The sequence below is a fragment of the Trachemys scripta genome, chromosome 6 (assembly GCF_013100865.1).
Source record: "Trachemys scripta elegans isolate TJP31775 chromosome 6, CAS_Tse_1.0, whole genome shotgun sequence".
Lineage (NCBI taxonomy): Eukaryota > Metazoa > Chordata > Testudines > Emydidae > Trachemys > Trachemys scripta.
Genome location: NC_048303.1, coordinates 117,363,303 through 117,380,559, shown reverse-complemented (window position 1 = coordinate 117,380,559; position 17,257 = coordinate 117,363,303). Strand labels below are relative to the sequence as shown.

The 17,257-nt window shown below is 42.5% G+C and overlaps 1 protein-coding gene across 1 annotated transcript in view; it reads left to right on the top strand.

Annotated features, from left to right (window-relative positions):
• The window catches only part of GRIN3A (glutamate ionotropic receptor NMDA type subunit 3A), a 104,855-nt gene that overhangs the window by 24,007 nt on the left and 63,591 nt on the right, over positions 1–17,257 (top strand). The window contains exons 2-3 of the mRNA XM_034774780.1: positions 6,809–7,410; positions 13,205–14,252. Coding sequence (XP_034630671.1) covers positions 6,809–7,410; positions 13,205–14,252 — 1,650 coding nt within the window. The remainder of the gene's footprint in view (positions 1–6,808; positions 7,411–13,204; positions 14,253–17,257) is intronic.

Sequence of the window (17,257 nt, the reverse complement as noted above, 5' to 3'; positions counted from 1 at the left end):
TAATGACTCTTGGCCATGTAGCACTGTGTAATCATGTAATGTGTGGGCCATTAACTTTTAGGCAATGTGGCTTCAACTTTGTAAATTCAACTACAGAATACAAAGCTTCTCAAGTTGTGGAAACAACTGCCTTTCCTTACTCACAACGGCCATTTCGGAGTCACTCCTGAGGTGCGAGTCCCCAGGGGTGCTTTGAACGCTGTGAGGTATATTTTTCCTCATGTATGAGATTCCCACTGATGTCAGTTTATAAATATGTTCCCCTGAGCAAATGCATATTTGAGCACTGCTTCAGCCCCAGAGAATCACTAGAGAATAATAGTTGCTGTGCATCACTTACTTTTACACCTACTTAGCAAAAGGCTGTTAGCATATGTACTTTTAATTATACTAATGAAACTGTAATAATGTAACATAAAATGCCTCTGCAACAATGCCTAATCAGTGTTGCAGACTTTGTGGAACAGATAAAGGGCCGGATCCTCAGGTAACGTAAGTCAGCCTTGCTCCATGGAATTCATTGGAGCTGGAAAGATTTACGTCAGCTGAGGATCTGGCCTCAAAAAAACTGAAATGGAGACTCAGCAAATGTTACCAAGCCTGATTTTAATGAAATGCAAATAGGGTTTCATTTGTTAAATGAACCAGCAGTTCTTATCTCAAGTAGCAGGGCAATGAATACAAGCCAATAAAACTGTACTTGTTGTGAGAAGCTAAGTGATAAAAAGGGACTTGCCAAATATGTCCTCTGATCTAGGAAACTGAAAGACGCCACCGATCATACAAAAGTTAATATTAATATTTCATCAGAATCAATGGGCTGCTCCAGAGCTCATTGAAGTCAGTGGAAAGACTCCCCCGGTCTCTACTGGCGTATGGACCAGGCCCCATTTGAAAAGAAATTTAAAATTCCGGGTCAGATCCTCAGCTGGCATACAATGAAATCATTGGATTTATGCTGGTTTAGACCTGCTGACGATCTGACTTTCCATGTTCAACAAAAAACAAAGGCTAATGGAGTTTGATGAAAATCAAGTGCTAATAAAACTTTTTTTTTTAATTGCTAATCATCAGGCTGTATGATAATGCAAGTACATTATTAAAAAGAGACAGAAAAAATAATTAGCATATATATATAATGTGGTTTAATTATTTTTGGTGCAATAAAACTAGTTGTGGTGCTAGTCATATGATCTTTAATTATGGTTTCAAGCCAAACTGGGACAGAGTAATTGAATGGCCATCTGCATTTTAATGTATAGATTAGGCAGTTTAATTGGAACAATCACATTTTTAATCATTTCCAATTTGAGATAAATATGGAAGGGTTTTCCCTCAGAACTTTTATAATGATGTCTTGAACATAGTTCAATACACTCCAGTAATTTAATAAATCTGCTGCTCACTGATACCATTTTATATTTCTGTGTCTGAAATATTATTTAATTTGGTAAAAGGCTTGGTCATGAAATTATCCAGCCTCAATGGCAATCACTAAATAAGTGAGTCTTTCTTAACAGTTCTTCATTTCCAGGCAATAATTTGTTAATTAATCATTTCAAAGAGTGATGATTCTACAAAAGCACTGAACTTAAAAACGTGCTACATGACACCAATATCCCACATCCTGACCATGCCTCCAATGTGGAACTAACCCTTCAGGACCCCTATGGCCCAGCTGGGCCTCCAGTTGTGGAGGAAAAATGAAGTCTTGTGAGGAAACTTGGAAGCAGCCTTCAAACATCTGCAATGCAGTCACAAAGCCCCACCCCAGTCTAGAAGACTCTGCTCCCCTTCTGGAGTAGTGACGGTATGGAGGAGTGTCCTTAGGGGAGGCAATGCCAGGAGGAGAGGCAGGGTTCTTTTCGGATGAGTGACAACACCAAAACAGAGCTGGCCATCAGTTATCTCAACTAGAAGAAAAGGTTCCCACTGTAGGGCCATTGTGGATTGGTGGTAAGACAAAGCCCTATGTAACTGCCCGAAATCCATGATGGTATTCATGTGCAGGTCTCAGAGTTAGCCAAAAGAGGTGTAAAACCACACCTTGGCAGAGAACTCGCCATTGTGGAATTTCATGTGCATCATTGTTTCGGTAAAATTCTGGAATAAGGGTTTCAATAAGTACCCCTCAAAATTATTTTGGTTCCTTATTAAAAAGAGAGTAGTAAACAAATAACCAGTACTTAGGCCTGGTCCCCACTAAGCCCCCACTTCGGACTAAGGTACGCAAATTCAGCTACGTTAATAACGTAGCTGAATTCGAAGTACCTTAGTCCGAACTTACCGCGGGCCCAGACGCGGCAGGGAGGCTCCCCCGTCGATGCCGCGTACTCCTCTCGGCGAGCTGGAGTACCACTTCCGGGATCGATCCCAGAACATCGATTGCCTGCCGCCGGACCCTCCGGTAAGTGAAGACGTACCCTTAGTGCTAAAGCCTCCCACTTAGGGTCAGCTCATTAAACATTGTCTGCAACTTCATGCACAGGCATGTTAGATTTCTATATCTATTCTAACTTGATTTTTGTCCCTGATTCAGCAAATCACCTCAGCACATGCTTTACTTTAAACCCAGGTGTCAGTTCCATTGAAGTCAATGCGATTTATGCCCGCGTTCAGGCTGCTAAGCAAGTGCTAAAGTCCTCTCCTGAATCGGGACCGTTAAAAGGATCTCTCAGTGAAACAACACTTTCACAGTTAAATACTCAAACGCATGTTCCAGTCTATGTTTTGGAACTATAGATTTACCATTGTGTGTGCCTGAGGTCAGACTCAAGTGCCTTCAAGTGAACAGGAGATGAGAAACTTTACACTGCAAATAGTAAAGTGAACTAAGGGTTGATATCAGGGCCGGGACCTTTTTAAAAAAAAAAAAAAAAAAGGTTTTGATAGAAAAATCAGACAAGCTGATTTAGTTCCATATCAGAATAGCTTCTGGGATTTCTGATTCTCTCTTGAATATATCTGGCACAAAAGCCAGCTGCATTTTAAAACCCCAGATTTGGAAGGGACTCCCTCTCCAACTTTCACTATTTAAAACCATTTAATTATGACAAAAAATTAATACCTGAAAGTGGCTGCTGTCCATGTGTAGATGACTACTGTTTTTTATAAAACTGTAATGGATCATGGTTTCAGTACTGCTGAGTCAGTGGAGAAAAACATACTTGACTTTCCTATGTTAAAAAGAAGGTTTTCAAATTGAATCTGTGATCAGCTCTATCCCATTTCATTGGCAGGGATGGTGCCATCTAATCCCAGTAAAACTCAATGGGATCAAACTAACACATCCAGCTGTCCCAGATGTGCATTAGGACTAGACCCTCAGAATGCAACCATACAACCATAGGAGAAACTTAGGGACCAATTTTCAGAGTAGCAGCCGTGTTAGTCTGTATCAGCATCTGATGAAGTGGGTTTTAGCCCACGAAAGCTTATGCTCAAATAAATTTGTTAGTCTCTAAGGTGCCACAAGTACTCCTGTTCTTTTTACTGTCCAATTGTGGGGTTTAGAGTGCCTCCAACTCCCAGGTAAGTCAATGGGAGTTGAATGCACTCACTGCCTAACAGGAAGTGCTCAGTATCTTTCAGGATTGGGCCCATTAACCCTAATTTTTAACATTCAACAGTACTTGTTTTTCCTGCCTCATCTATGTGACCCTGCTGGCACTACAGTCAGTGGTAAATCTGATCGGGCGAAGAGGCTACGGCAGCGTGGTGAGGACATTAAGTCTGAGAGGGGCACAGACCTCTCACAAAGCACGAGACCCCGCACCGTGAACACCATGGTGGCAATGGGTCATGTTGATGCTGTGGAACGGTGATTCTGGGCCCGGGAAACAAGCACGGACTGGTGGGACTGCAATCCGGCCAGCATGAACTCTGCCCCTGTCCCACCCCCGTCGCAGCTGTCCCCGGGAAAGATCCCTGCATGCTGCCCCTGTCCCGCCTCCACTGCGTGGCTGTAAACCGCCAGTTACAGTTATGTAGAGGAACAGGCAATCAGTCCCAATACTAACATTCCCCTAATTCAAAGCAGGTCACCATGAGTGATATCACTCTGATGAGGATTTCGGAGACAGAGAAAGACCGCATGCTGCCTGAATGCCAGCAAATACCAGGGCCGTATACCGCCATGCTTTGTGAGGCAATGATCCCGGAGTACTTGCTGCTAGCCTGGCGCGGAAAAGTTTCCTACCATGGAGGACGCAATAAGGCCGCTTTCCCCAGGAACCTCATGCAAAGGCTTTTACAATACCTCCAGAAGAGCTTCATGGACATGTCCCAGGAGGATTTCTGCTCTATCCCCGGACATATTGACAGATTTTTCCAGTAGCTGCACTGGCAAGGACTAAAAACTAAAGCGCCTAGGGCAAACTAATCATGAAAAACCCATTGTTAAGATACCATTCCTATTCTGTTCAAAATAAATATTTAAAACACTTACCTATTGATCCTTCCCCTGATTCACGGTCCGGGTTACCACCTTGGGAGGGTTGGTAGGGGATCTCCTTGAGGGTGATAAAGAGATCCTGGCTGTCGGGGAAATCAGCGTTGAAAGCGCTGTCGACTGCCTCGTCCTCCTTATCTCCTTCCTCATCTTCCCCGTCCGTGAACATCTCCAAGGAAGCAGCCGTCGACAATACCCCATCGTCAGAGTCCACGGACAGTGGTGGGGTAGTGGCGGCGGCCGCACCTAGAATGGAATGCAGTGCCTCGTAGAAACGGCATGTCTGGGGCTGGGATCCGGAGCGTCCGTTTGACTCTTTGGTCTTCTGGTACCCTTGTCTCAGCTCCTTGATTTTCACGCGGCACTGCATTGCATCCCGGCTGTATCCTCTCTCCGTCATGGCTTTTGAGATCTTCTCGTAGATCTTCGCATTCCGTTTTTTTGATCGCAGCTCCGAAAGCACGGACTCATCGCCCCACACAGCGATCAGATCCAAGACTTCCCGATCAGTCCATGCTGGGGCCCTCTTTCTATTCAGCGATTGCATGGTCATCTCTGCTGGAGAGCTCTGCATCGTTGCCAGTGCTGCTGAGCTTGCCACGATATCCAAACAGGAAATGAGATTCAAACTGGTCAGACAGGAAAAGGAATTCAAATTTTCCCGGGGCTTTTCCTGTGTGGCTGGTGACTGGTCAGAGCATCCGAGCTCGGACTGCTGTCCAGAGAGTCAACAGAGTGGTGCACTGTGGGATAGCTCCCGGAGCTATTAGCGTCGAATTCCATCCACATCTACCCTAATTCGACATGGCCATGTCAAATTTAGCGCTACTCCCCTCGTCGGGGAGGAGTACAGAAATCGATTTAAAGAGATCTCTGTGTCAAAATAAATAGCTTCGTTGTGTGGACGGGTGCAGGGTTAATTCGAATTAACGCTGCTAAATTCGACATAACCTCCTAGTGTAGACCAGGCCTTAGGAACATAGGACGAGAAAGTCATTGAATCCAGTCTCTGCTTTTGCAGGTAATCCCATCATATAAACCCTTCAATGGGAGCAGGATCAAACTCCAAATTTGGTGGGTTTATATATATTTAGAGCTTAATTTATGACAGGTCTGATAACTTCATTTTATATAAGCAACACTATGTTTCAGTCTGTGTATTATACTGTAATAATTACAGCTCTTGGGTTTCAGCTTTATGCTACCAGTACAATGCATGCACTGTTGTGTTATTTATAAATGTAAAATTTTCATTTATTATTAATTTAAATGGGTGAATTTCTTGAAAAAAAGAATATGCATATGGCTCGGATAACTATCCGTGCATCTCTAAAACGTATAGTCCGCAAAAATCTAGCTGAAAAGCTCATGAAAACAGACTGTCTTGTGAAATTTCTGGCACCTCCACTTCTGATCCTGGATAGAAATAATCCGAGAACAGCTGTTCTCATGGGATACTAGCCCTTCCATTTGCAAAGGCAGGCAGAAACTGAAGACGAAAAAACACTTATCCAATCATTTCAGAGCCTCAGAAAAGGTTTAGCTTGCATTCAGTTTGAGCTTAAGTTTGAGGACAGTACTTTATCGGAATCAGTTCACCTATCCCAAATTATTACATGGGACTTTTGTTTTCCAAGTTAATCAAAAGCCTATCATCAATAGGCAATATCTCTGTGGTGTGCGATTCATTAATGTCATATTCTTGTTAATTTGGTAGTTTGTCCTTTACCAGAGAGTCAGTCACATTGCTAGTACAAGGTGAGTATTGATTGTGTGCCATGATCTATTTAATTAGTTTATTCATGTGTCTATGTAAAGGAGGCCCTGAATACCAAAACCAAGAGATAACAAAAAGAGATGAAAACATTTTTAATTGTGGTATTCTTCTAATCTAACTCATGAGTTTGCATTAACTTCATTGTAGCTTAATTGATTTATACCAGATCCTCAGCTGCGACTAGTGGAGATATACTAGTTGAGAGCAGCTGGGGATCTGACCTGCATCGTGGGATAGAGATGGGGAGCAATAACTTGGGGTCTTTCATTTATTCTTCAACATACAACATTTGGATCAAATTAAATAATGTAACAGTGTTCCATAAACTCTCAGTAGTTTATTTTTTATTTTGTGTAATTTTGGATCAAAGATATACTTCAGATTCTACACTGATTTAGACCCAGTAGTTCCCCCAAGAAAGCTGTTCAAAACTGAATGGGAAGTCAGAATTTATTCCAGTGCACTTAATACACACACACACACACACCACAGTAGGCCAAATAATACTTGATAGAGGAAGAAACACAGTAAGTTTCTGGTTCACCTTTTCTAATCAATATCTTTCATGTCTTTAAATACAGAATCCCCTTCACCTACAACTGAGTTTAGAAAATTCATTAAGCTCTGATGCGGAGGTCACTTTCTCAATCCTGAAAATGAACAACTGGTACAATTTCAGCTTGATGTTATGCCAAGAGTGGAATATCACAGATTTTCTCTTCCTCACACAACAGAGTTCCAAGTTCCACCTGGGCTCCATTATAAATATTACCACAAATCTCACTTCAACTAGTGACCTTCTGAACTACTTACAAGTTCACCTAGAGAGCATTAAAGACACAGTATCAACCATGGTTATGTTTGGCTGTGACATGGAGAAGACGAGGAGGATTTTTGAAATAACCACCGAGTTTGGTGTGATGCCCCCTGAACTTCACTGGATTCTTGGGGATTCACAAAACGTGGAAGAACTGAGAACAGAGGGTTTACCATTGGGTCTCATAGCTCATGGCAAAACGACACAGTCTGTTTTTGAGCATTACGTCCAGGACGCAATGGAGCTAGTAGCAAGAGCTGTGGCAACAGCTACATTGATCCAGCCGGAGCTAGCACTTATTCCAAGTACGACAAATTGCATGGACATAGAAGAAACAAATCTCACTTCAGGGCAATATTTATCAAAGTAAGTTTTTCCCTTTTTATTTTTTCTCCTAAAGACTGTTTTGTGAGTATAAAATGAAATCTCCATTTTTCTCCATATATTCGGCAGTTGGTATTTCATTGTGCTTAATTACTTGCTAGATTGCGATACCCTTACTCAGGACGAGTAGCCGCGTGCCTCATGAGTAGTCCCATTGAAGTGGTTGGGACCACAGTGTGAGTAAAGATATCAGAGTCTTATACACAAGCCAGTTTTCAGGCCAAGTTGTAACAGGAATGCAAATTTACAGTCATGTATGATGGAAAAAAAGTCATGGCCAACCTCATATTTTCAGGGAATCCAGGATGCCAGAAGGGGCAAAAAAAAAATTAGGCCAAGAACATTCCCAAAGCCAGAATGGGTCTGGGGGTGGAAAATAGGTCTTTCCTTTCAGTTCCACTGCTGGGGGTGAGTGTGAGAGTGGGGGGAGGGGGTTAGACAGACAGAGAAATTTATCTTGAGTGCCACCCCTTTCTCTGGTGCAGGTTAGAGGGGGATTTGGCTGAGAGTTGATGAAACGGTGTAGAATTTCCAAAAATGCAGAGCCCTCACCCTCCTGCCAAGCAGTCTGTCATCTTGCTGGTGCTTAAGGCTAGCCTTGTAAAATGCTGCACACTGCGCAATCACTGCAAAAATTCTACCCTGGAAATTCATTTCTAGTTGTTTGGTGAGTGAAGGAAGTGGAAGGAAAAGAGGGGTCACCAAAAGAGGATGTGGTCTGTATCTGCCTGGGTAATATTTGTTGTAGATTTCTCTGCCCGTAGTACCCCATTATTGTGAAATAGAATCACATACATGTATGGATGGGCTTTTTTTTTTCCCCCTCTCCCTTCTTTCTTGTGGTTGTTAATAGTTTTTTTTTGAACCGCACTTCACCTGCCTTCCACACGGCAGACTTTTTTTCAGGATTCAGGTGCAAATCCATTGCGGTTTTGGTGTGCATGTTCACAGTTTCTTTTGGAGGGTATCTATCCTCTCTCTTCACAATAATAAGATGAATCTCTCACCCAGTTAGGACAAAAATGTTTCCTTCATCAACCCCCCTCATTAATTTAAGGCTCACAAGATACTTATTTCAGTGAGGTAAAGTAAGGGTATGTCTACACAGCAATAACAGTGCATGGACCAATCACCCAAACTAACTAGAATCCAGCTAGCATGGGTAACAATAGCAGTAATGACTGCCCACACTGTTCTGTCTTCCCTGCTATGGTTACCCATGCTAACTGGATTCAAACTAGTTTGAGTAGGTGGCTCATGCACAGCTTTAGCTGTGTAGACATACCTTAGTCATGAGAACAGATGTTGATTTGGGCTTCAGAACAGCACTGTGGTGATCCATTGGGTTGTGAGATTAATTTCATTCCATTCATAAGGCACCCATGGAAATCGTTTCAAAATAATTCACTAAGTCTTCTAACTCTTTGAGAAATACCACCACAGCAGGAGGACATTTCAAGGTACCAAATGACTGACTAATTTAACTGTTGAAGGAGACATGCAGAGGATCAAGTTGATGACTGAATGAAGAAAGCAAGGCCTGTAACAAACACACAAGCTTTATGCTACATTACTGCACACGTTTATTAATTTCTTTTCTTGTCTTTTCACTCTTTGGAAATCTAGATATTCTCATGACCAGAGTTGCAGTCATGCCCTTAACTGTTTACGTGTCTTGGGAGAGCTAACCCAATTTCACAGCACATGAAAGGGAGAGCAGATGCATTCCAAGCAGATATTTGATGACAGGCATTTGCGCATACAGCTGCTGTCATAAGAATGCATTAATCAATGGGACAAGATATTCTTAGGTCATTGTGAGCTGCATTGACAAACTGCTGTTTGCATAAAGCCCCAATAAAGTTAATGGGGTTCCACATGGGTGAAGCAGGCCTCCTGTGTGGATCACATTACAGGACCAGAGCATCTGCTTTGGTAATTCAACATACAGCAACTACTGGCAACTTTCTACTTTTCCTTGTCTGTCTCCATGTATGGCCCCAAACCTGCAATAAGCTCTATGAGGATAGAACCCTACACCCATACAGATGCTCATTTCAGAATAAGGGTCTATATCTCTAACCATTACGTATAATTCTACAGAGCTCAGCAAAGCCAGGCTCGAAAAGCCTGCGCTCTCAGATCATTATTTAACATAGTCAGTGGATAGTTGGACATTTAAATGCCCAATTGTAGCACCCAAATGCAGAATTTGGGCCTCCAGTCTAGGTATCCAAGTTTTAAAATGTGGCCTACAATATTTTCAGTTTTTAGCGAAATCAAGATCTGGCCCTCAGTGAATAGCAAAATGTGCAGAACTTCCCTCTACACTTTGGGGCTAGATTTTTGCAATTTCCTATTCTCATTAAAAACCCTTTATGATAAGAGTGAATTTCTGCCGAGTGAATTTTCCCTCTTGTAAAGACCCTTGTTACAGGAATAAGGCATTAGGATTTTAAAGCCTTATCTAGTCTGTGACTTAAAACCTTAACTGTGTTTCCTGGGCAATTTCAACAGCCAGTGTTTTGACTTGCTCCCTGCTCTGGTTCTTGGCCCTTACTCAACTTTGCAAGAATGTAATCAAGCTAAAGAAAATAGATGAAACTATTTTCATTAAATCGTTATTAAAATAATACAAACATAGTTCTTCTAGGGTATGTTGTGAGAGCTTTAGCGCCTCTACCGAAGAATGAACATTAAAAATAGAATACAACAGGAAAGAGCGAGCAGCACACTTCGAACTCGTTTCTATTGTTAAATTTAGAATGACAATGGAATGACCGTGTCTATCTGTCCTGCAGTGGCTCGGGAGCACGAGTACCAGCTTCAGAGCAGACTGTTAAGAAGCCGGGTACAAACCCCAAACTAGCTGTGAGTTCTATACTTTGATTTCACCAACCAAGTATAAACTCCTCAGGCACTGTAACAGCCTTAGCATAGAGTCACAGACAGTCCCTTGGGCAGTCTGATCTATCTTGATACCCAGGTAAGCCTGCCTTGGAGACAGATGGGCCCTTATGCCAAAAGACCACAACATTCGGGTTACTCCCGGTCTCAAAAGACCAGTCGCTTACCCCAGGTCAATTGCACTTTAGATCTCACACTGAAGATAACGCTTGTAGCCAATCCTATAATAAACTGTGTAAAGGTTTATTAATTAGGAAGAGCTCTGTATGTCCCTTAGGCCTAACCCAGGCCAAGCACTAGGGATCTTAGAATCAGAGTTGGAAGGGACCTCAGGAAGTCCTCTACTCCAACCCCCTGCTCAAAGCAGGACCAATCCCCAGACAGATTTTTGCTCCAGATCCCTAAATGGTCCCCTCAAGGATTGAGCTCACAACCCTAGGTTTGGCAGGCCAATGCTCAAACCACTGAGCTATCCCTTCCCCCATCTTTTACTTATGCTTATGCTGAGTGACCCTTGCCCCTCAGAGTCCAAGCAGCATAAAGATGCAGTTTCTTCTTGTTAGGGATTTTTATTCCCTTCTTCCCAGAGTTCAAACTGATGGTGTGAGTTCACACACACCTCTCTTCTTCATGTGACAGGGGTGGAGGGGGAGGAAGACAGCAATGAATAAAGTCTTTGTTCTTTGATGTTCCGCAGTGGCCCATTTGGTTTCAATGGGCCTTCTTGGTGAGCAGGACCACCTTCTGTCGGAAGCCCGCATTTTACATATATTAACTCATCTTTCCTCTTTGGTAACGTTACACGGTTACAGAGGATTCCAATGCAAACACTTCATATCACCCTATAGCACGGGGTACAGATGTGATAAGTGAAATTATACATGCAGCATCCTACAAGTATTTCATCAACTCTAAACACATTCTTTTCATCTTAACGTCTATGTTAATACTACTAATACACCAGGAAGCCAGACTAATTCAGTGTTCAGCTGATGCGTAGGAGCGTGGGCATGAGCTGGCAGTTGGTCTGCCAGCATTACAGACACTAACCAAACCTTCGTACAGTTCACACAGCCTAAGCTTAGGGCCAGATCCTCGGCTAGTGTAAGTTGACATTTGAATGTTGATTTACCCCATCCGATGATCTGACTCTTCATGTCCACAAGCCTGGGAAAACTACCCACTCTCTGCACAGGCCTGCCGGCAGCCTGTACAGAAATGTTCTTGATAGGGACCCATTTCAATAGAACAGCTTTTTATAAGCCAGATGCAGCAAGGTGCTTGCAAGATGTTGAACACTTAACTCCTACGGACTTTGCTCTGTACCTCACAAGAGGCCTTGCTAGATTGAGCCCGATACCAGCTGAACTGCTCTAGCTTCTCCTTAAGGTTTCTGACTAAGGCAGTTTTCCCATGTCCATGAAGACCCCTGACTTTGAACTTCATTAATGCTGCACACAGAATATGCAATGATGAATGGCCGTAGAAGCCACAATATAAGACCATAAGTTGTTAAAATGTGATTTACGCCCGGCTCCCTTTGGATGTTTGGATCAACGTACCACCACCACCACCAAAAGTATCTGACATGGAAATCAGTGGCAGGAAAATGCATTCACTTGATAAGGTTGTGAAATCAAACATTTAAATGTCATGAAATCTCTCAAACCATGGAGTCAGAGAGTTTAAGGCCAGAAGGGGCCAACTGACTTCCTGAATATCACAGGCCACCAGCTGCACACGAAATCCAGCCATCAGAATTAGGCCAAAGAATTACAGCCCTCCGGAGACTATGCTATTGTGCCACAGGAGGAGAACAGGAGGGACTAAGGTGTGCCAATGCCCCAGGCCCCTGCAGTAGCAGGGAACTAAAAGTTCATAAAACAGGGGGGAGGAATAACTCAGTGGTTTGAGCACTGGTCTGCTAAAGACAGGGTTGTGAGTTCAATCCTTGAGGGGGCCACTTAGGGAACTGGGGTAAAATCAGTACTTGGTCCTGCTAGTGAAGGCAGGGGGCTGGACTCAATGACCTTTCAGGGTCCCTTCCAGTTCTATGAAATAGGTATATATGACAGAATGGTGGGATAACACATGTGTTTATTCATAGGGTCTGATAACCTATGTAGGTCCTAAATAAAACTATTTAGCTACCTCAGAGGTTGGACTGATTCACTCCTATGGGTGGAGTGGGGTGCTGTTTACACCACCAATGACTCAGTCTAGATTCTGCCCATGTAAACCAGAAAACCCAACAAGTGCATTTGCCCTGTAATACTTTTTATTCTCATTCTTCATATTGAATATAAAGCTTAATGCACTATTGTTTAAGTTAGTTAAGCTATACCCTAAAATAAGCAGGGTGTACACAATGCCTCAAATCGTGTTGCAGTAGAAAGTCTCGGCCAGATCCCTGAGCAATGTTGATTTGCACAAGCTGAGGATTTGGCCCTGTAACTTTTGATATTTTTTTGAATTTTGCTTCTTTGATTTCTCAAATTTAATATGGCACTAGCATAATTATTATTTTGCATTATATGGATATTAAATTTCTAATAAGGCTAAGCAGAGTAGGTGGTGAAATACTCAGCTAGCAGTCTCTCAACCAGAAGGATTCATACCTGCCCAGCTACTAAGAGACAGACCCTATCTGAAGAATTTACAATCTAAATAGACAAAGGCTGGGAGAAAGCATCCTTATCCCCATTTTACAGACGGTGGAAGTGAGGCACTAGGGGATTACATGATTTGCCCAAGGTCATTCAGCCAGAAACAGGAAACAGCCAGATCACCTGAGTCCCAGTACAATGCTTTCAATACAAGCTCATTGTTCCTCTCAAGCTTTGTTTTCTTACATTTCTTCTCCCAACAGGTTTTTAGCCAACACGACCTTTAATGGTCTCAGTGGCCACATTAAAGTGAAAGGCTCGTCCATCATCAGCTCAGACAACAACTTCTTCATTTGGAATCTGCAGCATGATCCTGTTGGGAACCCAATGTGGACTCGACTGGGGAGTTGGCAAGAAGGAAAGATCATCATTGATCGTGGGATATGGCCAGAGCAGGCCCAGAGGCACAAAAACCACATCCTGCACCCTCCACGGCTGCACCTGAGAGTGGTAACACTGATAGAACACCCTTTTGTCTTCACGAGAAAAGTGGATGATGAAGGGCTGTGCCCAGCAGGACAACTGTGCTTGGATCCTCTGACCAACGATTCAGCCATGTTGGATAGCCTCTTTGAAACCCTTCATGGGGGCAACGACACCGTGCCCATTGAGTTCAAAAAGTGCTGCTACGGCTACTGCATCGATCTGCTGGAAAAGTTGGCCGAGGATATGAACTTTGATTTTGACTTGTACATTGTTGGCGATGGGAAGTACGGCGCTTGGAAAAATGGCCACTGGACAGGTCTTGTGGGTGACCTTCTGGCTGGGACAGCCCACATGGCAGTGACATCATTCAGTATCAATACAGCCCGTAGCCAAGTGATCGATTTCACCAGCCCTTTCTTTTCAACCAGCTTGGGCATCTTAGTGAGGACCAGAGATACAGCCGCTCCTATTGGAGCCTTTATGTGGCCCCTCCATTGGACCATGTGGCTGGGAATATTTGTTGCCCTCCATATCACAGCAATATTTCTCACACTGTATGAGTGGAAAAGCCCCTTTGGGATGACCCCCAAGGGAAGAAACAGGAATAAAGTTTTCTCCTTCTCCTCTGCCCTGAATGTCTGTTACGCAATCTTGTTTGGCAGAACAGCTGCCATCAAACCCCCCAAATGCTGGACTGGACGGTTTTTAATGAATCTCTGGGCCATTTTTTGTTTGTTTTGTCTGTCAACATACACAGCGAACCTGGCTGCTGTCATGGTAGGAGAGAAAATCTATGAGGAGCTTTCTGGAATACATGACCCCAAGGTAAAGAATGGCAACTTTGGTTCTTCCCAGTTTACATTAAGTATTACATAATTTATGGAGTCTAAACAGTCACATTACAGTCAACTATCTCCTGACTTAGATCCAGGAAAAAAGCTGAACAGAGAGAAGTTTAAACTGCTAGATTCAAATCCAGATTGCAAACTGGTCAGTGTTTGGGGTTCTTTGGACCAGGGTTTTGATTTAGGCTATCATAAAGGTAGAAGCAGTTTGCAATATTCAGATCTGAATTTCTAAAACCCTTAAATTTGGGGATGTTTGGGATTGATCTGGGTTTTGGTTCTGTTCCATCTCCACTAAGCTAGCCAGAAACTGAGCCAATCTGAATAGGGTCACACCACCTTAGATTGAGTGCTCAGTTAGAGACATTCCGGGCGGGATTTTCAGAAGCACTCACTCAGCTTTAGCCTAAATCTGCTCCTATGGAAGCCAATGGTAAAACTCCCACTGATTTCCATGGGAGCAGAGTGGGGCTAAGGTGGGCATTTTGAAAAATCCCACCCTCTGGGAGCACACGCTTTTCATAACAATTAAAATTGTTTCCACCTTTTGTGTTCTCTCCTTGTGAGTATTCCAGCAAGTGAATTTCCTGATAGCGGAAACAGCAAACGTTATGGAACATAGTGAATTTCAGATTAATAATTGTGAGCATTTTCACTGGAAATCTGAGAGAAATAATCACACGACCTGTGCCCTACCCAAACTACCCACCACAACACTCATTTGAGATACTGAACGTAAGAACAGCCATGCTGGGTCAGACCAATGGTCCATCTAACCCTATATCCTATCTTCCAACAGTGGCCAATGCTATATACTTCAGAGGGAATGAAATAACAGGGCAATTATCAAGTGAGTCATCCCATCATCCAGTCTTACCATCTGGCAGACCTAGGCTTAGAGACACCAGAGCATGGGGTTGCATCCCTGACCATCTTGGCTAATCATCATCTATGAACCTATCATCCATGAACTATCTAAGTCTTTTTTTAACCCAGTTATAGTTTTGGCCTTCACAACTTCTCCTGGCAACGAGTTCCACAGGTTGACTGTGCGTTGTGTGAAGCAGTACTTTCTTTTGTTTGTTTTAAACCTGTTGAATACTCACAACAAAGTCCTTGTCAATAGAACCCTCCCCACAAGATACTGAAAAGTTTTCCCATCCTGAATTGGGATCAAAAATCAAAAACATTTATGTGGACCAAAAATCTGAACTTTTGGTTTGGGTCAATCAAAAATTTTATCTTGATATTTTTGAAACATATCATTTTGATTTCAACATTTTTATTGTTTTTATTATAATTGGCTTAACATTTTTAAAATGTCAACTCATTTTGAATTAGAATTTCTCATTCTGAATGTGTCAAAGTGGGACATTTTGAAACTTCTCAACATTATTTTTCAGTTGAGAAATTCATTAAAATGGACCCTTTGTTTCCACAAATCATTCATTTTCTGATGGGAAAAAACACTTAGTTGAAAAATTCCTGACCCGCTATACTTGTGAGTAATCTACAGACCAAGAAATATTCATAGAAATTACTAGGTGAATAGTTTAAAATAAATACATTTAAGAAAATTGTGACGTGCTTATGGACAATTTGCAAACAAAAAGAAGCTAACTTCATTCAATGAATTCTCTGCACAGCTCTAGTTAGAACCATGTTGATAGATCGTGTTGTTACCTAGCACATCCAAATTATGTTAGCAGCATGCTACAGATCATATTCCAGAGTAGGCTGACACAGTTTCCTCCCTTCCGCACCTGCTGGCTAACATAGGTTAGAAGTCAGCTTAACTGAGACTGTGTTTAAACTACAGCTTGGTCAGAAACCACAGAATTTCAGATCCAGATATTGAACTCCCTCTCTCACGCAACACCCAGGGACTTTGGGTTTGGGGCTTTAATCTGGGCTAGCCAAGGAATTCAGATCTGGATCCAGGTTTGGATTTCGAACCGCTGCCAAAGTTTGGGATGTTCAGATCTGTGGGTTTTGTTTGGGCACATCGAAAGGTGAATTTGCATATTGTTCCTTTTCTCTATTGCCTGCTCAGTAGACAGGACCACCATGAAGACTGGAACATGGCTTAACATTGAATAATTTTATTTTGTGTTCCTGATATTATTGTAAGAAGCTAGCAGATTTGTTGATGAGGCAGCTATTTAGATGGAAAGCGAGACAATTGCCTCTTGGATTAATAGTTTTTTGGGGCTTGTTTCATCAACTGGAGACCCTTTGTGTTACCACCATCCTCTGCATTAGCTGGTTATGGCAAATCCATTCTATCTTCTCTTTGCAGCGTCCACTCTAACTCTAGTGAGTAGGGACACTTTCATTGATAGGAATTAGGGCAAAGTATGGATAGAAATCAACCCAAACCACGGCTACCCCCAATTTCCAAATTCTCTTTGGGAGGCTGAGGAAAACTTTAGAAATAGAACCTTCCACTTTATTTTCTAAAAGTGTGTGTGGGGGAGGGGAGGTGCGGTAGCTCCATAGTTCATCCAACAACTACTAATGATCCAGAGAATCGGGACCAATACATCATACATGGGTTTCTTGTCTCACTGTAGAGATGACAGCAACTAGAGCATCAGGCTTTTGGTTCCTTGTACTGTATACATCTTATTTTTTTTAATTTCCAAAGCATTTGGCATTAAATTCTTGCCCCTTTGTACCAACTCCAAATTGCCGGCTTTGCTTTTCAAGGGAGAAAATCCAAAATGTGGTTTGGCTGCTTTGATCTAACCCATTCCTATTTATGTTTTGGGGTTACCATATACTGTTCACTCTGTTGGTATTGCTGGTATCTCAGTACCACTGAAACATCTGTAGTAGACCTAAGAAGCGTAGGCCTTTAAGGAAGTATATTCGAGAATGGCCCAAACATCAAAATTCCGATCTAGGTTTCAAACACCACAATGTTCAAGAATGTTAGAATCCTGGATTTTGATTTATCACGGGGGAAAAAAGCACATTTGGATC